The 26,268-nt window shown below is 47.3% G+C and overlaps 1 protein-coding gene across 3 annotated transcripts in view; it reads left to right on the top strand.

The window, feature by feature from the left end:
• Nucleotides 1-26,268, top strand: part of NXN (nucleoredoxin) — a 140,790-nt gene that overhangs the window by 94,007 nt on the left and 20,515 nt on the right. For all 3 annotated transcript variants that reach the window (XM_033848371.2, XM_033848370.2, XM_033848372.2), the window contains 3 exons: nt 23,753-23,870; nt 25,504-25,637; nt 26,168-26,268. In XM_033848371.2, coding sequence (XP_033704262.1) covers nt 23,753-23,870; nt 25,504-25,637; nt 26,168-26,268 — 353 coding nt within the window. The remainder of the gene's footprint in view (nt 1-23,752; nt 23,871-25,503; nt 25,638-26,167) is intronic.

The following is a 26,268-nucleotide window of genomic DNA, read 5'->3' as shown; positions in this document are numbered from 1 at the left end:
TAAATGTGGATAAACACTCTAATAGATTCCGTTAAACATGGTTTTGGGGGGAGACTTAGAAGAGTTAATCTGAAAACTAGAGCTGGACAGGAAACTGGATCTGAAAGCATTTCCTGGAACGATTCGGTCCTTTTCTCAAACGGTGAATGTTCTTGGTCAAGAAACTCTCTGAGACGGTAGAGGTGGGATGGCCTTTGAACCAGACCCTTCCAACATTAAATCGTTTTGTCAGTTCTCCCTTGGATGATGAAGCCCATTTTGATCATGTCAGGGTGCTCAGAGTACGGTAAATAAACTCTGAAAAGTGACCACTGCCTGTTCTTGGCTAGAATGGGATAGAAAGGGGAGAATGAGGTTTTCACTGGTGTTTTCCAAATCTCAGTCATTCCAATACCACCGTTGTGGTTTTGTCATGTCAGGATACCAGTTGTATTACCATTTGCTTCATATTTTTCTTTAAATATACTCACTTTAAAATTTTAGATTTATATCATTATTAAAAAGGGAGATGAGCCAGTGCTGGAAAAATGTTAATCACTTATTGACATCAAACTAAGACTTTCCCCTAAAGTAATTTCCAGTACTGAAAGAAAATTGAAAAAAGGAATAACATTTTGATTCAGTATTATTTATTGGGGAATACTTGTGTCACCTAAGGAAAGACCTCCATTAGGTATAGGTAAGGAATTTCACTTAGAGAAACATTGCCCAATGCCATATTTTGACTGCTCTGGTTGTATTTGGGAAGGTGGCAACCATTGATACAGATAGCTTGTATGCTCAACGTTTAAAAATGTCCTTTAAAACTAAGCGTCTCACAGTAGTTTGGCATATGTCTTAAAAAGACAGACAAACAAAAAACCCTTATTTCAGATCAAGGCACTGAGGTTTCCTCTAGAAACAGAATACATGCATGCATATTCTAATCCATGTTTCAAAAAAGTTGACTTATAAGGAAACATAAACTTTGGCAGGATAAAATAAAGGTGGAGCAAAATAAGATAAACATGGAAATAAGGTAGAAATAAAATAGGAAAAATAAGGAAGGAGAGGACAAAATAGAATTAGCAGTAAGACTAAAAATTCGTATCATGGTGACCTGTACACCTGCCACATAGAAACATAAAATTTTGCATGAACTTCCTAATGGCCAGTGAGGAAAGGGAAATTGTGTCTATTCCACAATCCCCAATATCTGTAAGATAAAAATAAAACCAACTGCTTAAGAAAAACATGAGCATTTCTTCTAGGAACCTCATAGAGAGGAATTTGTGTGGTCTGTTGCCTTCAACAATACCTTATTGTAAGTGTATAGTTTTCATAAGATAACTGTTGATAGATAGACTCTGATGGCCAAAGAAATGAAAAAGATAGTGTCTTCTACCAGAGAGAAGTTCAGTAAAACTGCTTCTGAGAGCAGTCAGTATGAAGTTCAGCTCCCCGCCACTCTGCTGTGAAGTAGACACGTACTTCAGGTCATCTGCAAGTGTATTCTGCAAGCATTCTTCCCGGAATGTGGAGAGAGTGAACTCAGGAAAATGGCGATGAGTTTAATATTGTACTTCCAGGACAAGCCTGGACCATGGGTGAGCTGAGGTTAGGTTGGTGCCCTCCTGAGAAAGCCAAGGAGCCCAGTAAGAACAGGCTGGAAGGCCATCCCACACTGGGCTTCACCGAGGGAAGATGACTGGAGAGGGTGGGGTAGGGAAAGAACTCCTCTTGGAAATTCATGTGCATCTGCTCTAGGACCCAGATAGACGGGGGAGTGATTGAATTCCCACGTTCCACCCAATATGGTGTTTTGAGACTGAACGAAGTTTAAAGTGTGTAAAACCGTTCAATCACCTTGGCCAAGGACAGCTCTCCACAGATACCTCACAGACGACCTGGCTTTGATCCTGGTTCCTGGGGAAGTCTTGGTGATGGTACCCAAAGGAAGCTGCGTGCCACATGGGACTGTTACTTAATTTACAAATCAACTAAAAGCTGGCAAGTGTCTTCCAAAAATAACAACTTTAGCTTTTGAATAGTTCTGACAACAGTGAATTAGCAAAGTCATGTGTCCATCGGAGATGAGAAACTGGCATTACAGATGGTAGAAGAAGGCTTCTGCGGTTTTTGTTCTGGAGATGGCATGTACCCGGCTCATCCGAAAGTGCTATCACTTATTAGATCACTAAGAACAAGTTGCAGGGAATTCTCTGATGGTCCAGTGGTTACGACTCTGAGCTTACACTGCCTACAGCGTGGGTTCCATCCCTGGTCAGGGAACTAAGATCCCGCAAGCTGTGGTGCGGCCAAAAAAGAACAAGTTGCAAAGAAGAGAAGGAAGCCAGAATGAATGGAAACCTGTTCTAATCTGGTGAAACTGCTCCCCCAGGAAACATTTCTGATAGTGACTCTTGAACTATTACAGTACAGGTTCTCAGTGAGCCTCCATAGCCCAGAGTTGAGTTCACGCCCTTGGCCTATGACCTTTTTCCTGTCTGAAGAAGCAGAGACCCCTCAAAGCCACAGATAATCTGATGTTTCTGGTAGATTTCTCCACAGAATGGTAAAAGGTATAACAGGGGTGTGAGGTAGCCTGCCCCTCGTATAAAATATCGGCCTGAGAAACCCTGACTTATTAAGCAAAGTAGCTAATCGGTACTCTGTGTTGTCTCGTTTGCCGGGGATGAGTCAGTCTCACTTTACTGCGGGTGATATGGCTGGGCCTTCTAGAATAATTAGCTTAGGTTTACCTTGGTCCAGGTGAACTTGGCCATCCAGATGGCAGGGCAGGCTCAACCATGGAAATTGGAGTTTCTAGTGAAAGACAAGTGCTTCGCACTACCAGTGGAGCCAAGCTTGAAGACCCGGTAGGATCCCAGCCTAGAGCACATGCTCCACAACGACTTAAGATTCTTCTCTTGCTGGATCACATCCAGTTAGAATCCCTGAGGTAAAGACCACAGTGAGAAAGCTTTCCTGAGGGGTTTAGTGTTTGTTTTGTGCCTACAAATGCCTTGACTTTCAAATGTCTGCCTCCTCTTATGTAGGGTTTTAGGCCTTTTCTTTCTTCAGCCATCATGGAAAAGAATTTTGGCAGATGCAAGGCTAGATTGGACCCCCTTATCTCCATCTCCCCTCGGGGACTGCTGTCGAGTAGCTTGTCTCATATGACAGGAATCGTTTTCTGCTGGTTTTGATTGAGTTCTCTGGCACAGGGGATAGGATTTGTTGTAGCACATTCATTCCCCTTGCCAAGGTACACAGCGTCTTTAGACTTAGAGGCTTGTTTTATGATTTCTCCCCCCTAAACTTAATTTATTCTATATATCCCATGGCAGAACTAAACACTTGTGGGTATTTGGCTGCCAGAACTGGAGGTGGATCTGATGGGGCCGTGTCTATACTTGTTGAAGAATGAGATGGTTGCTTCCTTCTGGGGCATATTTTCAGAGAGAGTTGTGCTAATTCAAACAAAACTTTTCAGCAAACTTATTCATGAATAGAACTTACGGGATAAATTGATTCTAGGGGAGCAGTCCATTTTTTGTTAGCCTTAGGGAAGGTATTTTGGATTGCATAGAAAGTGATGCCCTTCCTCTGCCTGTAACCTTGGGCATAGCTGTCTTATTAGGACATGGTGGGACCCAGGAGACGCAAGGGCTGAGAAGAGCAGGGGCCACTGTGTGAAGGCTTTCAGCCGCTCCTATTACTATATGTCAGTGTATGAAAAATTTTTAACTTTTAAAACTCTACTCGGGCGAGCAGATGGAATCATTTAAAAGATCTCAGCAACAGGCCCCCCCCTTCCCAGGACCTGCTATGACTTTCAAGGATCTGAAAAACCTTAGTGAGAAGAGTGAGGTAGGGTGGGAAATGAGAATTGGAAACAGGGATTCCAGATTCGTTCATTTAATCAACAAATATTTTTAGTGTGTGCCTACTCTGTGCCAGGAACAATGCTGGACGCTGGGGGCTCCATGGTCAGCCCTGCCCTCACGGAGCTCTGCAGGCCAGCTGGGAAGATAGACATGATTCGACAAGCCACACAAAATAGATAATGAAAATCGGGGCTATGAAGGAAGTGCACCAGGGCTTGGACGTATCATGGGGAACCTGGTCTAGACTTGTTGCGGGGGTGAGAGGGGCCACTGGGCTCCCCTGAGGAAGTGATGTTTGATCCAAGATCCCCAGGATGAATAAGAAATAACCGGGGAAGTTGGAGGGCAGTACAGGCAGAGGGACTCAAACTTCAGTGGGCATAAGTGTTACCTGGGAGCGTCCTTAAAAGTTACATGTTTGCATCTCATCCCCAGAGAGTCAGACTCAGTGGTTCAGAGGTGGGGCCCCCAAACCTATATCACCCCAGGGGATTCTGATGCAGGTCATCTGGGGAAATACTGTATTAAACGTTGGGGGATGCTCTTTCCCTCCAATGTGCAATGTTTGCTAAACTCCAGGCCTCCTTCATAAGGGTGGATGCACCTAGGTTTGGCATGAGTGTAACCCCAAGTGTTCAGGGGAACCTTGCCAGCTTCCTGGTCAGGGTGAGTTTTATGAGGTTCCTTGACGGAGACGTCACTGGCCATGGCCGAGGCGGGTTCTCCCTGCTAGGGCCTGTGGGAAGAAGTCATCGTGATGCTCCCAGACGGCAGGAAAGCTCAGACCGAGCCAGCAGGGTTTCCTCCTGACGAAGAGCTTTCTGGAGACTCTGGGGCCTCGGCTGGCATGCAGGGGTAAGCCGAGCCCACCGGATTCTCATCCCCCTTCTCGCTGCTACCTCCGCTGGCACTGGCCCTGAGGAATTTGAGGTGGCAGGGCTCTTACTGGGATCGGAGCCGTTGGTTAAACTATATCATGTTTTTTTCCATTCTCTATTTCAAGTCTCTGGTTATATCAGGAGGAAGTCTTGATGTGCACCCCTTCTTTAAAGCTCTGGAACACTTGCTCGTCTCCTTTTCAACAGAGAAAGCAGACCTCAGAGCCTTTTGCAGGCAACAGGGTCCAGGTCCAATTTAATAATCGTTTGGCCTTCGTTCTTTTTATTTTGACTCTTACCCTGTATTTATGGTAAGCGGTACTGGTTTTCTGTTTACAGCAGCAATATCAAATTTCCTTTCAAAATAAAAATATTTTTTTCCTTACATAAAAGGCTTATTTAAAGCAAACTAAGTAAATAAGAGAGTTAGGGATACAAACTGTAAATGATATATGTGAACAACTGAATTTGGGAAGTATGGGCCTGGAAGGAGCCATCTGGATTTTCCATCTCGTTTAATCCTCACAGCAACCCTGTGAGGCAGAGAAGTGAGCTAACCTGGCCGGCCTGGCCGACTTCCCTCTGCTCTCTCAGCCTGCCCTTCGTGGTGACTGGGGGACACGGGGAACTACACACTCTTCTGTGACCCTCAGCTCCCCTGCTTGCGCTGTCCCCTGCTCTCTGGGCCTTTTCCTGCTGTCTGTAGCCAGAGCTGCTCTCAGAGGAGCTGGGCCTCACCCTTTGTCCTGGCCTCCTTCGCTTCAGCCCGGGGAGCACGGGGTCTTCTTTGTTGCGAGCAAAGAACAGAGCTCGAGGGCACGGGAACCAGGTCTCTTGACTGAATTTGCCTGTTCTTGGACGCAGATGATTCTCTGGGTGGTCTGGAGCCCCGTCTGAAACTTGTTGACATTTAACAGTTCGGTTCTGCTAAAGGTCGACAGGATTATTGTGCTCTTGAAAGTGGTCTGCATGTCCCAGAAAGTCCGCACTCCTGGGGAATCAATTTGTGTGTGGTTTCTATTCAGAAGGCCTCAGCAGTTTACGTTTCCTAAGCAAGTGATTAGTGGCATATTCAAGGTCTGGTTCACTGGGACATTTACGTCCTGGAGGAGAAAGTCAGCCCAGTCACAACCTCAGAAACTTTACACACTCTGTCCATTTTGGTTCTGCGGCACCGGTGGCTTCTGGAATTGGCCCACAAGAAGGTACTTGGCCTGGGAGTGTCCACAGAGGGCCGCCCCTCACTGAGCTGGATTTGGAGAATGAAAGTTGGTAAAGACTTGCTGTGTCTGCTCCTGAATGCCACACGTGCTGTTACACCTGCGGAATGTAGACTACACGGTGTGGGGGGGGGGGGGCGGGTTAAAAGTAGCCACTCATCTTATCTGTAGAGGAAACCCTCAGACTTCCTTCAACCTCCTGACTTATCTCAGGGCAGTGTCTCCTGGAGCCAAAGAGAATGAAGAACCTTCCTGGCGGGAGAGCCACCCTCTCCTTGGGAACTAAAAAAATATAAATAAATATTTTCAATTAAAAACATACTTCATTGTATGTAACTTGTTGCTTTTCCCAAAGGAAAAATAAATTTATATACTTCAATTAAAAATAATAAAATAAAATTTTTAAAAATAAAGAGATCTGGAAAGATACAAAAAAAAAAAAACCCACCAAAAAAAGGCCTCTTCTCTGCAAGTTTGTGACAGTTTGACCACCATGGCCACCTTCCCTTAGACCCACAAGTCAGAGAGGCAGGCCAGTTTTTCTCCCATCTGCATGTAGTATTTTAGGCTCGTGTGTAAGGAGTACTGTATTTTAAGTTGGTGGCTGGCAGAGAGCAGAGGCCCTGGTACTGATTTGCTGTGTCATCGTAGGTGAGTCATCTTGCTCCCATCTCTGCATCCCTGGCACAGGGAGGAGTTTCCTCCCCAGGGTCCCAGGATCCTGTGGGGGCAACAGAAGAAGTTTAGATGAGAAAGAGCTTGGAAAGGGTTAAGAGCATAATGTAATTTTGCTTTTCTTTCTCCGGGCTTTGGAGCGGTGAGGACTCCGTGGTATACAGGGGCCCTCCGAGCACGCATATCCCCACATCTGTCTTAGTTAGGAGTTGTTTACAAAGAACAGAAATTTGCTCAAGCTGGCATCAGTAGGTTGGGGGAGGCTCTCAGAATACAGTTGTTAATCACACGGGCATCCAGATTCAGGAAGTAGGGTTCAGCTGGGATGCGGCGGGACCAGGATGGGATTTCAGAAACGGGTGTCTCTCCCTGCCGTGTAGTTTCTCTCATTTGCTTCTCGGTCCCTGACTCTCTAGTGTCTGTCTTCCTCGCTGTCCCATCTGTTTCTTTGGGAGGATAGGGGGCTGTAGGACTGTGTCATTTCCTTCTTGTCCCTGGTCCAGCAAGGCTACTCCTGTCTCCATTTTACATGAGATTTCGTCCCCACCTCCACTGTCGCCTAATCAGTACTTCACCTTTGTCACATCCCTGCCACACTTAGAAAATGATCGTTGTGTGTCTTCTGGGATAAAGGGACAGGGCAGGTTGTCACCAGAGGCCTAGGACTTGGGGGGTGGGGTGGAGACCCAGCTGCCCCAAGGGCTGAGAGGATCAGTATGGCGCCCTCCTTTAACCTCTTTATAGATCACTGGTTGGGGAGCCCTGCCCTGCCCTTACTGAACTGAACTTTGTATTCAATTTCTAAGTTCCCAGGAGAGAGTAGAATTGGTCTCAGATCAAGTGTCCACAGGTTGGTCTCAGATCAAGTGTCCACGCTTGCTGCAGTCACCTGTGGCCTGAGGCCGGCACCCGGGGAGCAGACATGTCCCCAGGGTCCTCACGATGGGGACGATGGGGGTGTGTGGGGGGCAGGGACTGGCATCCCAGGTGGAGCATCCAAATAGCGAGCAGGCTCCTCTCCTCCCTTGAAGGTGGGGACCTTTGTCCTCAATCTCTATGGTCCCACGACATCTGGCACAAATACTTGGTAGGTTTTGGACACTCACTTAATGTCTATCGGTGAATGAGCGCCGAGGCCCGTGCGGGGTGGAGGCCTAATGTTCTGCCGAGCATGACACTTGACATCTCTGTAAACTCAGCCACTTCCCCACCCCCTGTGTCACATTGTGTGACGCTGCTTCGACCCCATTTCTCCAGGACATCTCGCAACCAGCCGGGGCCTTCATGCCGTTTTCCTCTTTCTTGTTACCCTCTGAAGTCTCAAACCGAGAGCCTTTAACCAACGGGGCAGGCCGCCTGTATTTTTTCTCAGAATGAGGCATTTGGAACCAATTGTGTGGTGGCCTCTTAGAGTTAGCTGTTTAGAAGTTAAACAACACACACTAATACTGCATTGTAAAAATGTCTTTCCGGCCAATGTCTTGGACTTCTGTGTTTCTGTGGAAACACCCATCTAAATTTCCTGCTTGATTTTTTTCCTTAATGGTCAGACATTAACTTGGCAAATACTCCTGTTTTCTAAAATGCGGCTGCAGTTAAAGCAAGCAGCAGCAGTACCTTTCGGTGGTAAGAAATCAACATTCAGTCACTGGAAATAAATTGGTAGTGGTTGACATCCTGCTGAGAGTGACAGAGACCCTGGGCTTAATTAATAATTTCATCTCAGTTCCTTCACTTGCCCTGTTTTATAACAGCTTTATTTAGCAGAAAGAGAGATGGAAACGGATCTTTCTTTGTAAGAATGGGGGGCTGTAATACTTTGTTCTGCACTGACTCCCATATTTATTTCTATATTGGGTATGTAGCTCTTTCTTACTTATTCTACATGAATCACTTGGATGCATAAATTCAAGGACATATGTTTGCAGCTCTCACACATCTGTCTTGAATTTCATCTTTTCCACCCCGTCTTCTGCTTTCCAAACAATTTACCTCCCTCTTTCTCTCTCCCTGCTGTTATTTATTTCATTGTGCCGTGGAACCCTTTCATTTCAAGAGCTGGCGGAGGGGAACAATGCAGGCCACACAATCCATTTCTACATAAAGGCATCTTGGCGCATGGCGAGCATAGCTTCTTCGTATAGGATGTGATTCCTTTTGCTGGGGACACTGCTGGTCCAGAGCACGTAGCAGCATGGCTGACCCTGGTTTCAGAGCTCTGGAGGAGCCTGGCTTGCTGGGTTCCCAGCGAGGTAATGTTGTTCCCATCATGGACCAATCCAGTCCAATTTATGGCTGACCTTCATGTGCCCGGCTCCGTGCAGAAAGGGCCCTTATGACTATCCTCTTTGATCTTTTTTTCCAGACTGAGAATTTCTCACATCATTGTAAATGTTTCCTTTCCTCCCCTTGTCATTTGGCTGGGGCTCCGTGGGGACTTCCTGAAGCAGGAAAGTGATAACAAGGGGTTTAACTGGGCACTCAGAAAGTTCTGCCAAGAAACAGAGCTTTCTGTGAAGCCAGGGCAAAAAAAAAAAAAAAAACTTGATGAAATAACAGTCAGGTAGGAAATTGAAAGAAGTACTCTGCTGATGGCCTCACGGTGGAGCAGGTATGGGTGGTGCTGAAATGATAAACATCGCTGAAATTCTCACAAACCATACTTCCGGTCCCTAATTTCATTTGGAGAGAGGACATGGAAATGCTCACCCCGCTGACTTGTAATTTACAGCATTTGGGTTAGGAGGTGTTACGCAATCGCATTCCTAATCTACTGGAAGCTGCAGAAAGTTTTGAGCCTATTTGCCTGATTTGTTTTTTGGATAAGAACTTATTTAGTAGCTGTTTAGGAACCATGATGAATGTGTGAGAGCGAAATACCAGCTTGCTTATTTTTCATGCCGCATCTGTAGAGTCAAATGTGAGAAGCTAGTAAACATACTTTCTTGGCCTGAACATCACCATCGTCGTCGTCGTTGTCATCATCATCGTCATCATGATGTATTGAATACCTACCAGGTGCACAGCACTGAAGATGCAAAAGCAGCGTAAGATTTAGTCTCCTGGAGGGACTCATCAGATGGAGGAGACACAAGGTGGTTTTGAGCCCTGGAAGGATGAACACAGGAGGATTCTAGAAGGGTGGAATTCTCTTTTGCTATTGACTTGCTGGATCACGTCACATCCTTAAATTCCCTTGTTCCCATAGTTTGTGAAATCTCCCTCTCTTTCTCATTGGATCTTTTCACTGTGGTTCCTTGGCCCTAGGGGTTCTATCGTGTGCAGTAAGTCCATGCTGGACATGTCATTCAAGTGCTGAGTCTGAGAGTTAGTGGAAAATCAGAGCTTGGAGCTCCAAGGTCATGGAGAACTGAGGAGGCTGGGGGAGCTCTGTTCTCCTCCCTCAGGAACCTGCACTAACACCGTCTCCTGGGGGAAGGTCTGTTTTCAGATGAAGAAGTTTTCTTAGTATGGATTTTAATTGTATTTATTTAGCCACACCATGCGCGGTTTGCAGTATCTTAGTTCCCCGACCAGGGATCAAACCCATGCCCCCTGCAGTGGAAGCGCAGAGTCCTAACCACTGGACCGCCAGGGAAGTCCCTGGGTTTTTATTTTTTTAAATTTAAATGAAAACAAAACCTTGCTGGCATTTTTTTTTTTTTTTTTTTTTTTTTGCAGAAGTCCCTTTATCAGCTATAGCCAGTTCCCAAATTTGATGGCCTTACATTTTATATTGAACTGTGAGGGATGGATTGGTTGGGGCCGGGGTGGGGGCGGGCAGGGGGGAGTGGGTATGAATTGATGGCATCTACCATTTTCTGGCTCGGGAGGGGGGAACGTGGGAGATACCACTACTCTGACAAGCAACTCCCTCCAGCAGAATCCCCAACTCTGCAAGGAACAGCAGTCTTCCTTCCCCACAGTCCTTATTCCTTGGGTTCCTGTCTTACCTTTTTGTTTTGTTTTAACCTTATGGGCCCTATAAAAACCGGGTGTGCAGACCCTCAGAATTTATTTCTCTTTGGTATGAACTTAAACATTCTGGGTTGAACTTGTATGGTGACACGTCTCTCAAAGGAGGTGGCAGACCCAAGATCCCAGTGTTCCAGTGAAAACACACTGCTCAGGGTGAATGTGGGCAAACTTTCCCGATAATATCAGCAGAGGGATCCACAATGGCACAAGCCACAGAAACCCTATCCCCCCCAGAAGTGAGTGCCTTGGGACCTGCGACGTGGTCTCTCCAATTCCAGAGTGGTTCTGGCTCCTTGTCCTCTCTCCTCTGAAAACTCCCAACCCTTTCTTTAGTTCTTCTTTCTTTTTTTTTTTTTTTTTTTTTTTTTGCGGTACGCGGGCCTCTCACTGTTGCGGCCTCTTCCGCTGCGGAGCACAGGCTCCGGACGCGCAGGCTCAGCGGCCATGGCTCACGGGCCCAGCCGCTCAGCGGCATGTGGGATCTTCCCGGACCGGGGCACGAACCCGCGTCCCCTGAATCGGCCATCCCCCATATGCCCCCTTGATGGCATATGTTATTACTAGCCACCCGCTTACTGTTCCAAGCCACTCTGCCCAGTAGAGGCTTTTATACCAGATGGGCCTCTAGGAAATCCCTCTGTCAGCTTGTGAAAACTGCAGCGCAGGGAAACAGAGCAGCCTCTCCTCTGTCTTTGGTGACGGCCAGAAAGAACTTGGCAGCCATATGTCCCTTTGTGATCCCAGCAACTGCTCATCTCCTGGCCTGTTGACTCATTAGGACAGGAAGTTGTGTGGCACAGTCAACGAACCTCTTTAATTGGAGTTGCAAATGGGACCAGGTTCCAAATATTCGGAGAACAGGACTCTCCAAGCCCGAGGTGAGGGATTAAGAAATATTTTGCATTTTAGCACTTTTGAAAGGGTAAGAAGAAAACATTTACGTTTTTTGTCTTTATATTTGTGGGCATTATTTCTTATCTCATTAATTTTTTCTTGTTGTTGATTGAAGCCAGTCCGAAGGTGCAGTTTTCTGAAAGGACCTTTAGTAGCAAAGTTGCCTGGTGAGTGACTCCCAGGAAGGAAGGAGGGAAAGCGGACGGAGGCCGTGGCCTCCGTGTCTTAGAACATGTCGGCTCCTTCTGGACTGCTGGTTGCAGACGGGATGCAGCTGCGTTCATAGGAACCCACTGTGGCTTTGTCACCAGAGTCGCAAAGCTGCAGCCCACTGCCAGTGCTGGCAGCCAGGCCCAGGCCTCCTAGCCACATGAAACACCACTTTTTAATGTTCAAGCTTCTCGTGTCCACTAGCATGGACACCATCCGTCCCTTTCGTCTCAGGTGGTCGTGGTTAGAATTAGTGGCCATTTCTTAGTTGTTCTGCCGCACCCCTGTTAGCAGGAAGGAGCATCCGTGGACTGGATGCTGGTCTGGAAAGTATCTGCATTTCCACGAAGAAGGGGAGCTTTTGCCCCTCCCAGAGCCACTGCTGGGGAAGCAGATCCTCCTCTGCTCTCCCTTCCTTCATCAGAGCCCATCTGCTTACCTTCTGGCAGGAGGCCTCTTGTAATCTCTTCTGTATTTATTTGTGTGGATTATTCTGGGTCCCAGCCCTGGCAGGGGCCAGTGGCCCTGTGATGTCCTGGTCACCATTTTTCAAACACTGCTTAGTAAGTGCCCTTGCAGTTTGATTATGTGCAGGGCCCATTGCCCTAGATGGCCTTTCATCGAGAGACTTCATCGTATTCTCTACCCATAGACTCTGGAAGGACACACATTAGAAGCGTTCTCATGTGAGTGTTTACTAAGCACGTCATATGTCTTATTTATCCTCATGGTAACCTTAGGAAGTATTGGGCTGGCCAAAAAGTTCATTCGGCTTTTTTCCGTCACATCTTATGGAAAAACCCGAACTTCTTGGCCAACCCAGTAGGTACCATGGGACCATTTTGTCATTGAAGAAAGTGAGGCTGGGGGGCTGCTGTGTTAATTTGCCTGAGGGGCGGAGCCAGGATTCCAGGCCATCTGCCCCCAGAGCCTGTGCTCTCAGCGGCTACGTGTGCTTCCCTCCCGCGTTCATGCAGTGAGGATCTGGAGGCCCCCAGAACACAGCAGTCTGCTCGGAGGAAGGATGAAGGGGCAGTGGTGGTTCTGTGTTGGACCTAATAGAAGCATAGTACGCGCCCCTCATGCTGGGAACCGGCAGGGCTTTGACAGTACTTCGGAGCCACAAGTGAAGACAGAAGCAGAGCTTGCTGTCAGCCAGTGAGGTGTGTGCTGGAAGGCTGGCTGCTGACAAGGACAGACGTCTCTCGGATAAAGAGATAAAAGGAAGAAGCAGCGTATCAGATCCTCCACCTCATACTAGCGGCAGAGTGGCTCCTGTTGTAAAAGAATACCTTGCAGAGCAAAGTGAGTCTCTTAAGAGCTTAACAAGTCCCCACAGCACCAGGCGGGGAGTACCCAGCACTTACTCCGTAGGCTTGTCTCCTGGCCTGGTTCCTGTGTCTGCAGGTGTCCCACGTTGCACAAGGCCTAAGAAGTCATTTCCCACATCCCCGCCTCCGCCAGAATGTAACCTGCAGCTGACATGGATGCTTGATGGGGGTTAGAGGGGTCAGCGCATTTCTCCACTTAGGGTCAAGGAGAAATGGCAGTGTCCTCTTCAGGCCTCATCATCATTTCTGACATTTATCGAACACTTACTGTGTACCGGGCAGTGTTCTAAGCCTTATACGTATAGTAATCCAGTTCATTCTAGCAACAACAACGTGGAGCAGGTATTGTTATTATCCTCACTTTACTCATGAGGAAATAGAGGCTCAGAGAAGTGAAGTAACTTGCCCCACGTCACCCAGCAGGGATGTAGCAGAGTTGCGATTTGAACCCAGGCAGTCTGCTCCAGAACCATGTTCTTAACCATTTTACCTATACTGCCTTCTGATAGAAGTACTGACTAAAGATTTGAGTGACCGACAAGGACCACACTCAGCCCTGAGCTGCTGTTGCTTCTTGGGGCTGCCCCTGCATGGAATCACAGTGGTTTTATGGAGGATGTTTGAAACAGTAAGCGTGTTTGATTGAACACACAGAGCCGTTCCTGGCACGTTCATTGAACTAAGATGGAGCCAGGCTTCCTTCTGGCCCTTTCTGCTCAGTTTTCCTGGCAGTTACCGCGTGTTATGCCTGCACAGAAGTAGTTATAGCTCCACTTCTGTGCGTGTGGTAAAATAGATATAACATTGACCATGTTTACCATTTTGCACTTCTAAACCGTAAGGCTCCTGAAGGCAGGCCTGGTGTCTCACACCCTTCATGTCCCCTGTGGCACTTCGATTATTGCTGTCAGTGAATCACACCTGCTGCATCTCTGCTGGATTGCGCAGCCCGGCTAGGTCAGCTGTAAATCAGCTAGAAAACTTACTATTCTGAGATTTGGGGAAATGAAGAGTAAATTTATAACATCCCTCCTACCTAGTCTTGTCTTTTTCTTTTACCGCAGCCTGGAGTAGCAGAGAGGGACCCAGAAGGAGAGCGTGTGGTGTATTTCAGGCCTGGTGCCTTTGTCTGCAGGAAGCAGCTAGGACATGTTATTTTGTAAACCTCACGCTCCACGACCCTTAGGGCACAGGTCCTCTTTCTAAAACAGCTGTAGTGAAGGGGAAATTGATTGTTAATCTAGTTTCAGAGCTGCTCCCCTGGGAGGGCTTTGATTTCTCATAAGCTGGTGCAGGTTCCGATCAGCCCGGCCCAGTCCACTCGTTCCTCTTCCTTGATCTCACTGGCCCATTCTCTGTGTTGCCTCCAGACAGAGGAGAGCTGGGGAAGGGAAGGGATCAGAGACACTGTTAGATAAAGGGATAAGAGCTTTAATTCCACCAGCACTTGTTTTGGGTAATTTATTCTGCAGTTTAAAAAGCTTTCTGGGCCCCCAAGTCTGCCAAGGAACAAGGAAGAGTCTCGGTCATCAAGAAGCCCTTTAAACGGCTGAACTTGACTGTGTAGCTGGGCATCTAGTCTGGCTGACCCGTCGACCGTGTTTCCTCTCTCCCTTCCTTCCTTCCATTGTCATTCCTCCATTTGCTCACCATCATTTACTGAACACATAACATGTGCCACAAGCACTGTACTTGGCCAACCGCTGTACCAGGCTGGAAAATTGGAGTCTCAGGCCAAATCACACACTGGGAATCCTGCCTCAGAAGCAAGACTTGGTCTTAACTCTGGGGATATGAGGACAAGGGCCTGCTGGAGCATTTAGAATGGTTCTGGGATAACAACAACAATAATAATAATAGCAGCTAACACTTATATAGTACCTAACCTGGGTCAGGCCCTATTCTAAGCACATTATATGACACATCTAATCTTGACAACAGCCCAGTGAGGTGTAGGTACTCTTATCTCCATTTTGCAAGTGAGAAAACTAAGAGAGGAGTTAGGTAGCTTGCCAGAGGTCACCACTAACAAGTGGCCTGAGCAGAGTTAGACCTGGGCTCCAGAACCTGTGCTGAGTAACCTCTAGTGTATGTATATACCACCTTGACATTGGACAGTGGGACAGGGGGGATTTCCCTCTCACACTGCATATATCATGGGCTTTGGTCATGTTTGGTTAGAAAGGGTAGGGACACTTTTGAAGATCTGTTTTCACATGCTGCTTCCAGAAAGGATGGTGTTGACCGTGGTCAGCCTTCGGTGGAAGGGCTGGAGTAAGGTCTGCCTGAGAAGGTTCCAGCTGACCTTGCCAGGGAGCTGGCTGATTAATCCTACATCTATGTCAGCTTTGGCTTGATCCCACAGATTTTCAGCAGCTGTTGAGAAATTAAAAAACTTAGACCCCCAGTCAAGTGCAAGACCCGGTCCTCAGAATGAGAGGCAGATTCTGTGTCACCCTCAGGAGCTGGGGCTTCTCAGAAATTGCCGGGTTGAATTTCCCTGTGGCATGTGTGGGTGCTGACTAATCCCACCAGGGTTTCCGCTTAGCTCAGCTTTAGAGTCTGCGTTTTTACAGTTTACCAGTCCCCAATCCCATCCCTTTGGATGTTTGCTTCATTGTTCGGTGGGTCACTGGAAAAGCATTTCTGGTCGGCACTCCTGGGATGACGGCTCCTACAGCAGCCTTGGGATCGCTAACGAGAACCTGCCACCAGGCTGAGGAATGGGAACTTTTGAGTAGCCCGGTAGCCCGGTTTGTCATCCTTTTTGCTTTTGGCCGAGTCTAGCTAATATTGTCTCCTCTTTCTTTTTGTCTAGTTCATCTTTGCTGCCTTGCCTTCTGTATTCTAGGCTTTGGGCGTTTGCTGGGACGCATTCTCTCGGAGTTGCCTGGCCTCTGGGTAGCTATGAAAGGAGGTGGGACGTGGCATCAAAATAAACTCTGGGTGGACGTTGTGCCAGGATGGTCACTTGAGCGAGAGCAGGCATTGGATGTAAATAAAAGTTACTGGGTCTCTCCCACCTGCAGCAGTGCCTGTCAGCATGGCCCTTCTAATGAACCTGTTCAGTAGCCGTTAGCCTTTTTTGTCCTGGTGACCTGGAAGGAGCTCCTGCCTTCAATCCACCTCCCAGTTTCAGGTGCTGGAATGGGAACCGCCTGGCATGGCCCCTCTCCCTCCTACGCTCCTTGGTAGCGGACTGTATGGTATTTCACACTTCCAAGCCAGAATCAGACGTGAGGTCAGAGTTCTCTTAAAAAGAGAGAAAAGCAAAATCCAGGGTCAGTTTAAGAAAAAAAATCCAGATGCCTCTTTAAAATCTGGAAATCCAAAATGGGAGGTGGGAGGAAGAAAGTGGGGGGGGGGGGAGGCAAACGGACCACATTAAACTGGGCCCCGAATATGTACGTGTTTTGTAGAAGGTGCTTATGGCAAAAAGACCACTTGCTACAGAAGGAAATCCCTGTTTTCTGAGGAGCTTCATATGCAGCCCAGGCCGTTGATTGATTAACTTTAAAATAGAGTTGACAGGAAAACATTTTTTGAAAAGGATGCTGACAAGACAAGGGGGAAGTAAGCATAAATTTGATTCAGATATTAATAATGTGTCTCATGTGTGTAATGCTTTAGTTTTCAGAGTGTCTCCACACAACGTTACGTCGTTTAAGTTCCGTATGCATCCTGCGATGTGGGTATGACCGTGCTAGGCCAGCCCGCGTGACCTGCCCAAGGTCTGGTACCGTGTCACCTACTGACATCTACTGAGATGTCAGGGCCAGGATGGAAACCCAGGCCCTCCGAAGCCCATTTGCTTCCTCCACCACCATTATTTCCTCCCAAGAAAAGCTTTGAGATAATGTAGAAGCACTTATGCTCCTGACTCTGGTTAAATGCTCTAATATCATACCAGGAAAGACTATGAGCTCATTTCCTAGGGATCCTTAAAAAATAAGCAGCATTAGTGCTCTGTCCCAGGTGGTTCTGATCTTCACCATCCTGAAGGCAAAGGGATGAATTGGAGACCACCGGCGGTACCCAGCTTTGAATAAGTTTGGGAAGGTGGAGGCTGCATTAGTGAGATTTTAACCTCCCACTCTTCACCATTGCATCATCTTCGAGTTTAGGTAAATGCTGATTTTTATTAGATTTTTCATGACAAGAGTAAAGATGGGGCCATATCATAGTTCTCCCAGTTGAATCAAGGTTAAGCCATGTACTAAAGTGCACTCTTAAAAGAAGGGGATCTTTTTCTGGGGTCCATAGACCTCTTGGAGTCAGACAGGTTCAATAATCTGGCTTCAAAGAAATCACGAACTCTATGAAATTACACACAGACTTTTTGTGCATGTGTATTTTCCTCTGGGGAAAGGATCTATATGTAGCTTTTATCATCAAAAGTGTCTGTGACCCCAAAATGGTTATGAAACCAATGTTTTAAGACGCCTTTTTGAAAACCTTTAGTGGACTTGAGATGTCAGCCACACTTAAAGGCACAGAGGTGAATCTTGGTGATCATTTCTTTAAGCTCATCTCCAGTTGGCATAAAAGAATCGTCAAAGTGGACCTGTGTGACTTTTCTAACATAAATTGACATGGTTGTGTCAGCCACACTTAAAGGCACAGAGGTGAATCTTGGTGATCATTTCTTTAAGCTCATCTCCAGTTGGCATAAAAGAATCGTCAAAGCGGACTTGTGTGACTTTTCTAACATAAATTGACATGGCTGGAATGATCATTCTTATGCCTTCTGCAGTTTCAGAGCAGAGTAATCGGGATGCTAAAACCTGAGATGGATAGTCCCAAGCAAATCTATAAATCACTGATGAATGATATAACTTCCTAAATAAATCACTATCATATAAAATTAGGCCATGATATGTTCGTCTACAGAAGGATCAACTTTTCAGCGTCAGATGTGAGTCTAGAAACATAATTTTTTCCCACTAACCCAGTGGGCCTTTACTTGGAAACAAGGTCTAACAACAATGGACAAAACACAGCCATGACCTCCTGTCTTCCTTGAGATCCAGGGGGAAAGAAAGGGGAGGCTCTCTAGGGAGGGAGGAAGATAAGGGTCATAGGGGCTACAGTTTCTTCCCTCTCTAAGGAGGATATTGGGAAAAAAGAAATATCTGTGATGATCTGAGGTAGGACAAGGGGAGGGTGTTATAGTCCTTCTGCTTACATGAGGGACCCAGAAAAAATTGAATTCTTCCTTATCTGTTATGGGGGAGGGGACAGCACCTTTATTTTTAGAATCTTAAAAGGTACTACACTAAGCAGGCCTCATCCTCAGGTCCTCCTTTTATGACATCAGCTGGGGGATGGTCCTGACTCACACTGAGTGGCCCAGCATTTAGGGGCTATGTTGCCCAGATACCATAAGTGGCCCAGCATTTAGGGGCTATGTTGCCCAGGTACCATAAGCCACCATTCCTCGAAAAATATCTAGCCAAGAGCCAATCACATGCTTATGTTTCAAGTATAATATGGGTGCCTACATTCAAACCCCTCTATTACAATCACATTACATCTGCCATCTTTATATTTAAAGCTCACAGGCTGCAGTTTCCTTTAGGAAAAAGACTAGCTACCAAAAAGCTTGTTGTTACAAGATGCCATTTGCTTGTGGGAGTCCCAAGTCCCTGGGGAGATAGGATTATAGTGATCCCTTAACAATACACGTGACCAGGGAAGTTTTCTTCTATGAAGGCAAGGATGGTTTAACCGTAGAGTGGTTACTAATGAAATATACCACAACAAGTCAAAAGAATAACCTTAAAGTAACCATCCATTCCTGATAAAACTTTTTTTTTTGTTTTTAATAGATCCATTGTTTTATTTATGTATTTACCATTGGCTGCGCTGGGTCTTCGCTGCTGTGCGCGGGCCCTCTCCAGTCGCGGTGAGCAGGGGCCACTCTTGTTGCAGAGCACGGGCTCCAGGCGTGCAGGCCTCAGTAGCTGTGGCACGCGGGCTCAGTAGTTGTGGCTCTTGGGCTCTAGAGTGCAGGCTCAGAAGCCGTGGTGCACGTGCCTGGTTGCTCTGTGGCATGCAGGATCCTCCCGGACCAGGACTCGAACCCGGGACCCCTGCATGGGCAGGCGGACTCCCAACCACCGTGCCACCAGGGGAGCCATTTTCCTGATAAAACTTTTGTTCAAAGTGTTAAGGAAGGCTATATTTTAAAAATTGTGGTAAGATAGACATACATAAAATTTACCATCTTAACTGTTTTTAAGTGTACATTGCAGTGGTATTAAATACATTCCTGCATGTTGTTGTGCAACCATGACCACCATCTATCCCCATAACTCTTTTCATCTTTGTAAAACTGAAACTCTACACCCATTGAATAGTAACTCTTTCTCCCATCCCCCCACCCCCTGACAACTACCATTACAATTTCTGTCTTTATGATTTTGACTACTCTAAGTACCTCATTTAAGTGGAATCATACAGTATTTGTCTTTCAGTGACAGGCTTATTTCACTTAGCATATGTCCACAGTGTTCATCCTTATTGTAGCATACCCTTCCTTTTTCAGGCTGGATAATATTCAAGACTGTTTTGTTGAACATGTTAAAGGATATCTGTCTCAACGCAATGGCTAATATTACATATGATAGTAAAATATTACAGATATCCACTACAGTCAGGTAGAAGATAAGGATGCTCGCTACTTAATATTGTTCTGGAAATTCCAGCCAGAATAGTTCTACAAGAAAAGGAAATAAGTACTATAAATATTGAAAAAATAAGATGAAGTTGTTTTTATTTACAAATGGCATGATTTTTTATTCAGACTAAAAAACTACTTTGAAATGTGTATAGTTGACCCTTGAACAACATGGGTTTTAACTGTGTGGGTCACTTATACACAGTTTTGGTGTGTTTTTTCCATAGTAAATACTATAGTACTGCACTGTCTGTGGCTGGTTGAATCTGCAGATGTGGAACCAAGAATATGGCGGGCCACCTTGAGCATTCCAAGATTTTGGTACCTGCGGCAGGTCTTGGAACCAGTCCCCTGTGGATACTGAGGAATGACTGTGTATTTAAAAATTAGCTGTTTTTACAATTCCATCTTTCCATTTGTGACCTGGATCCCACCTTTTTGCCTATTCAAGGACTTTGCTTCTACACTTTTCCTTTTCATCAGTTTTCTTCTTTCTCTTCTGTATTATTCCCAGTTGCATATATTACAGTGTCTCCCATCTTTAAAATATCCTCCCTCTGACCTCATCATCTGACCTCATTTTTCCAGCTACAATCCCATTTCTTTGCTTCCTTTACAGCAAAACTCTTAAAGAGAGTTGCCTATAGTCACTACCTCAGCCCCTTATCTGCTATTTTCTCCTCTTTTTATAACGTTTCTTCTTTGTGTTATTCTCCTCTTGATGTTTCACGTGTTGTCGGGACGACTTGGACTTGTCTGGGTCCCAGGCCCATTGTAGGCATGTGTGCTGGACAGAGCTGTGCCCCCTCCTTCCCTCTTCATTCCAGTGTGTCTGTCAGCTTCACCCCTGCGCTGACTCCTCCCCGACCCCATCAAGGTCATATGTGACCATTGGTGCCACATCCACTGGTCAGTTCTCTGTCCTCATCTTATTCAACATCTCAGGGCATTTGACACAGTGGCCTACACTGTCCTCTCCAAAACACTTTGCTCACCTGCCTATTGGGACACTGGAGTCTCCCTGTTTTCCTGTGTCACTCATCACTCCTCAGCCTGCTGTGGGTGGTACCCGGCTCTCCCCTGGGGTCCCTTTTCCTCTGTAGCCGTGTCTTCTCCTTGGATGACCTCACCTGGTCATCCAAGACTCTAGGATCCTCACAGATACCAAAATCCGCGGATGCTCAAGTCCCTTATATAAAATCGCACGATATTTGCATCTAACCTATACACATCCTCCTGTACACTTCAGATCTTTTCTAGAGTGCTTACAATACCTAATACAGTGTACATATAACATAAATAGTTATACCTACAATGTAAACGCTATGTAAATAGTTGCCTGCGCTTGGCAAATTCAAGCCTTGCATTTTAGAACTTCCTTGATTTTTTTTCCCCTGAATATTTTTATTTTTATTTTTTTTGTGGTACACGGGCCTCTCACTGTTGTGGCCTCTCCCGTTGCGGAGCACAGGCTCCAGACGCGCAGGCTCAGCAGCCATGGCTCACGGGCCCAGCCGCTCCGCGGCATGTGGGATCTTCCCGGACCGGGGCACGAACCCATGTCCCCTGCATCGGCAGGCGGACTCTCAACCACTGTGCCACTAGCGAAGCCCTCCCCCGAATATTTTTGATCTGCGCTTGGTTGAATCTGCAGATGCGGGACCTGTGGATATGGAGGTCTGACTGTACGCTTAGAATAAAATTCTGTTATTTTTACACGTCTACAGGGCCTTGAAGATCTGGTCCACGGCTGCCCTTCTGACCTCATCGTGGCTCCCCTCCCTGACTGTCTGGCTGCGTCCACTATCACCTTTCCCATTCAGCCTCCCCCCAGGGGCACGTGACTTGTTTCATGTCATTATCTGTGCTCAGATGCCATTTCTTCAAAGATGCCTTCCAGAGCACTCACTAAAACGTGTACCACTCCCCCCGGTGTGCCTTCGCTCTTACCCTGCTCTGGCTTCTTTTTATTGCTTACAAGTGCCTGAAATTATTTTTCTCTATATATTCTTGCTTATATTGTCTGTCTCTCCCACTAGAATAGAAGCTCTGCAAAGGCAGCCACGTCATCTGCCTTGTTCTTTCTTGTCCCTTGGGCTGGCACATAGTAGGTGCTCAGTTAATATCTGTTCAATGAATTGCAGCACTTACCACTTGTAAAAAAATATCTTGGGAAAAACAGTGTATTTATAACAGTGAGATAGATGTGTATCTCCTAAACATCAGTAAGTAAAAGAATGATAAGCAACAAAGATGAGCATCATTTTGTCCTATCAAATTGGGAAAACTAATGGTAGTGATAATGTTGGTGAGAGTACCAGGAAACGGGTGCTCTCATTTGCCATTGGTGGAATATAAAATTGTCTAAGCTTTCATAAGTGATGAGTCATGGGTTATTTTTATCTCAGTTTTTGTGGTTTGCTATGTTTCCCATTTTTCCCAATAGTTACTTTTCCCCCCCAGTAGTTACTTTTGAAATCAGGAAAATCTGATAACTTAATCCCCCACCACCCCAACTTTTTTTTAATTTTTTTAACCTGGCTGGATCCTGGTACCAGCAAACTTGTAAAGCTAATCCCAGTGGTGGGATGGTCTTGTTTTGTTGTTGAATCTCTTAAGAATGTTTAATCTGAATCCTGTATCGGGTTTCTTGGGAATAGTGCAAAATCGGTCACCGGAAACTTGATGGGCAGAGTCACCCTTGATCTGAGGTCCTGGCCGGTTTGGGGAGCCCAATGGAAACGTGAGACTGGGAAAAACATGCAGCACTAAGGGGGGCCCACCCAGTTAGAGATGGGGTCCCGCAACCCTTCCTGCCAAGACCCAGGTCTCCATAGGCTGGGTAGGCCTCACATTTCTTGGCACATACACTGCCCAACTCCCTGGCTGCTTGGGACTGAGTTAAAAACAATGGTCACAGCCACCCATGCCTTTTCCTCTGCTTTATGCAGCTGGATTTCTGATGCCTGTTTCCCTCGACACCTCCATACCCTATTGTGCCAGTGCCCACAGGGCCAGCCCCTCCTGTCTGGGCCCCAGGCCCCCGGAAGGGAGGCTCACAGCTGAATCACCAGTGGGCCATCCTGCAATCTCCCCTCGTTTCTTTCTTTTCTGGAGGTGCATTGGTAGTTCAACATTTCATTTCTTTACGTCACTTTCTGGCCGTGGCAGTTGAGTTCCAGAGCTCTCAGCAGCCCACCTGACCAGCACCACCCAGACGGCCAGGAGCTTACAGAGGAGCCGGCACACACTCGGCTCCTAGCGCTGGGCTGTCGCCTTCACTCTTTCTCAGCCTCGGCTCTCAGACCCTGGCCCTCTGACAGCTGGCACAGCTGACTGCAGGCACCTGCCAAGGACTGGGGATTGTTTTAAGTGGCACAGGGAAATGAGGGCTGGGGCTGGCTGAGGACCGTGCTTCCCCAGTGTCTGCAGGCTGAGTGGCACACACTTAGAGCGACTACTGATATTTCGGTGCATGGACCCGGTGAAGTGGGGAGAGGGGCCGATTTTAACCCTTGGTCATCTGTGGAATGCCCTTGTCCCTTCTCCCTTGGGGCCAAGGGGACACGGCCGAACACCTGCCTGCTGATAGGGTGGAGAGGCACCAATAAAAAGCCTCCCTTCCTGCCTTAACCACCTGGTGGAGGTCTGACTGTATCTGAAAGATGCCTGATCCATCTTCATGTTCATGCTTCTTAGAGACAGTGCCCATGGGGGAGGTAGGAGAGAAAAGCTCACCCAGGGCGAGTGTGGTTCTCCGTCGGCCTCTGCTGCGACTTGAGCCTGGGTGTGGCTCTGACTTGGGGTCCGCTCCACTGTCTCAGGCCGCAGGGACAAGTGGGATTGTAGCTTCTCTTGCCCCTTTTGCCCAGCCAACCCTGCTTTCAATCAGTAATTCATTTAATCTGTACTTTCGTGTTTTCCAGCCTGTCTACCCCTGAGGCCCAGGAGGCTCCGAAGAACTCTGCAATTAATCTGGTTTGGATTTAACCACCTTCTTTTACTTTTCTTCTTATAGCTTAAACTTTGGAACAAATATCGAATTTCCAACATTCCATCACTAATATTCTTAGACGCCACCACCGGGAAGGTCGTGTGCAGGAATGGGCTGCTGGTGATCCGCGATGACCCAGAGGGTAAGACCTTGCTTTGTCCACCGGTACTCCCTGCTCTACCCCCTGCCCTGCCCTCCTCCCTGTTGGTAGAGACTGTATAAAGGAAATAGATGAGTGTGGGTTTATTTGGCTAGAGAATATTGTCTTGATGAAATTACAGTATTCTCCAGGTCGTGGTTAAGATTTTTACGGAGATCAGAATGTCCCTCGTGGGGGCTTTAGTTCATGGGCCAGCGGAGATGGAATCTGAAAAAGGAAGTTTCGCTTTGAGGGCTGAGGAGGCCATTGAGAAGCGGCTTGAGCCCAGATTCCGACTCCTAGTGCTGTTTCAACGGCAGCTCTCACCTTCACAATCAGAGGCAGGCTGTGTGGTTTCGGGGTTTTTTCTCATTAAAATTTTACCGTAGCAAAGTCGCAATCTCTGCATTGCTCTGGTGGCCTGGCGGTGGGGGCCCCTCAGTTCTTGGGGCTGCTCAAGTCCTAAGCCTTGGTCTTGCTGACTGGCCGGGTGGCTGGCTGTGCCTGGGTGGCTCTCATCACCCTGCTCAGAGGCTGTCCAGGGCCTGTTTCTCTCCTTCTCTCAACCCCCGCCCCCCAACCCTGTGCACTGGAGTCATAAAAGTCATAGAAGTGTTACAAGTTCTTCTGTTCCTCACTTACTGATCCAATTGGAGGATTCAACCCGGGTCACAAATTTTCCCAGTAAAAATTTCACCTGCTTCAAAGAATTGTCCTCAGTAAAAACCAGGGCAGGTAGAACCAAGTCTTTACTTTCTGAAATGTAAACACACACACACACACACACACACTCCACTCTGAAACTTGTTAAAAACCCAGCTTCCCCGCCTCCACCCCCAGAGAATTTTGGATCCATTTGTTTCAGGGTGGGCTTGGCCACCTGCTTTTTCAGCCAGGCTGTGCTTCTTTCTCCCTCCCATCCTCCACCCGCCCCAGGCGATTTTGAGGCAGTGGTCCCTGGACCACCCTGTGAGAAAACACTGTTCTGTTGAGGGGGGGAGCATATCATTTGCTCTTCCTGCCTGGGGCTTACGTGTCACCAGAATGTCGACCATCTGGGTTGAGTGGTTTTACGCTTTCCTTTCAGTAGACTGAAATTCTCATCTCACTTGGTTCCCTGGGCCCCAACCCAGACCGGCTGAATCAGAATCTTTGGGGGTGGGGAATTTTACAGTTCCCCAGCTGATTCTAAAATGCAGAGTTGAGAGCCACTGAGAGTCCAGGGTTGGAATCGAAGAAACTCACAGTTAATACCCAAGGCAGTGATTTCCCAACTGTCCCATCATCACAATTACTCGGGGAGTCGTTTTGCTTTGTTTTGGACATGCATCTTCAGCCTTGCCCCTGAATCCTGAGACTGGGGGTGGGGGGTGACCTGGGCTTCTGTACTTTTCAAAAGCCCCCCAGGAGATGGGTCCTGTGGTCATCCAGGTTCAGGAACCATTGCCTTGAAGGCAGGTAGGGCTCTGCCGCGGATGAGTCCTGCTTTTATTCCTGCTTTAGCTGCGGGTTCTACGGATATGTTAAAAAATACTGTTTGGTGATAAAGTTGTCATGCTCTGCAGCCCTGAGGCCTTTTGGGTCAGAGGCCAGGAGGAAGAGTCTTAACATTCTCGCTATCTGTTGCCTGTTTCAGGTTTGGAATTCCCTTGGGGGCCTAAACCCTTCAGGGAAGTCATTGCAGGGCCCTTGCTTAGAAATAATGGGCAGTCCCTGGAGAGCAGCAGCCTGGAGGGGTCTCACGTGGGAGTCTATTTCTCTGCACACTGGGTGAGTGTTTGGTCCCTCTTTAGTCCAGACAGAAGGGAGCAGTGATGTCACCACCAACCCCAGCTGGGGTTGGCTTCTGGAGGTGTGACTGCTCAGGTGTCATTTCCCGGCATTCTTGCCTTCTCCTGTGCCCAATGCATTGCTGGCATGCTGCAAGTGCTTATTGTGATGAACGATATTAGCAGCAAGAAAACGACTTCTTTGGACTGGCCTAAAAGGGTAGTCCTTCCCCCTAAAAAACAAATAAATAAAAAGAGGAGTCCTCCTAACCCATTCTGACGAGGCTCCTCATGGGCCCCGCGGGAGCTCGTTTTAACTGCTGCCTGCTGGCACCCACGTGGATGGGGCAGGGCCTGTGCTGGATACGCGCCATCACGAGAGGCACGTTTGTTTCTGCCTCTTCCATAAACTGGAAACGCGATCCGAATCCTGCTTGGGTGTTGCTGACCTGGCCTCTACGGGCAGGTGGCTGGGAATTGGGAAGGCGAAGGCGCGACGTGAGGCTGCAGGATCCCACTCATGTCTTCCAGTGTCCACCCTGCCGAAGCCTCACCCGGGTCCTGGTGGAATCCTACCGGAAGATCAAGGAGGCAGGCCAGAAATTCGAGATCATCTTTGTTAGTGCAGACAG

Source organism: Tursiops truncatus, chromosome 20 (genome assembly GCF_011762595.2).
Source record: "Tursiops truncatus isolate mTurTru1 chromosome 20, mTurTru1.mat.Y, whole genome shotgun sequence".
In the NCBI taxonomy this organism is placed as follows: Eukaryota; Metazoa; Chordata; class Mammalia; order Artiodactyla; family Delphinidae; genus Tursiops; species Tursiops truncatus.
Note: the sequence above shows the minus strand (reverse complement) of the source record. Positions and strands in the feature narration are given on the sequence as shown.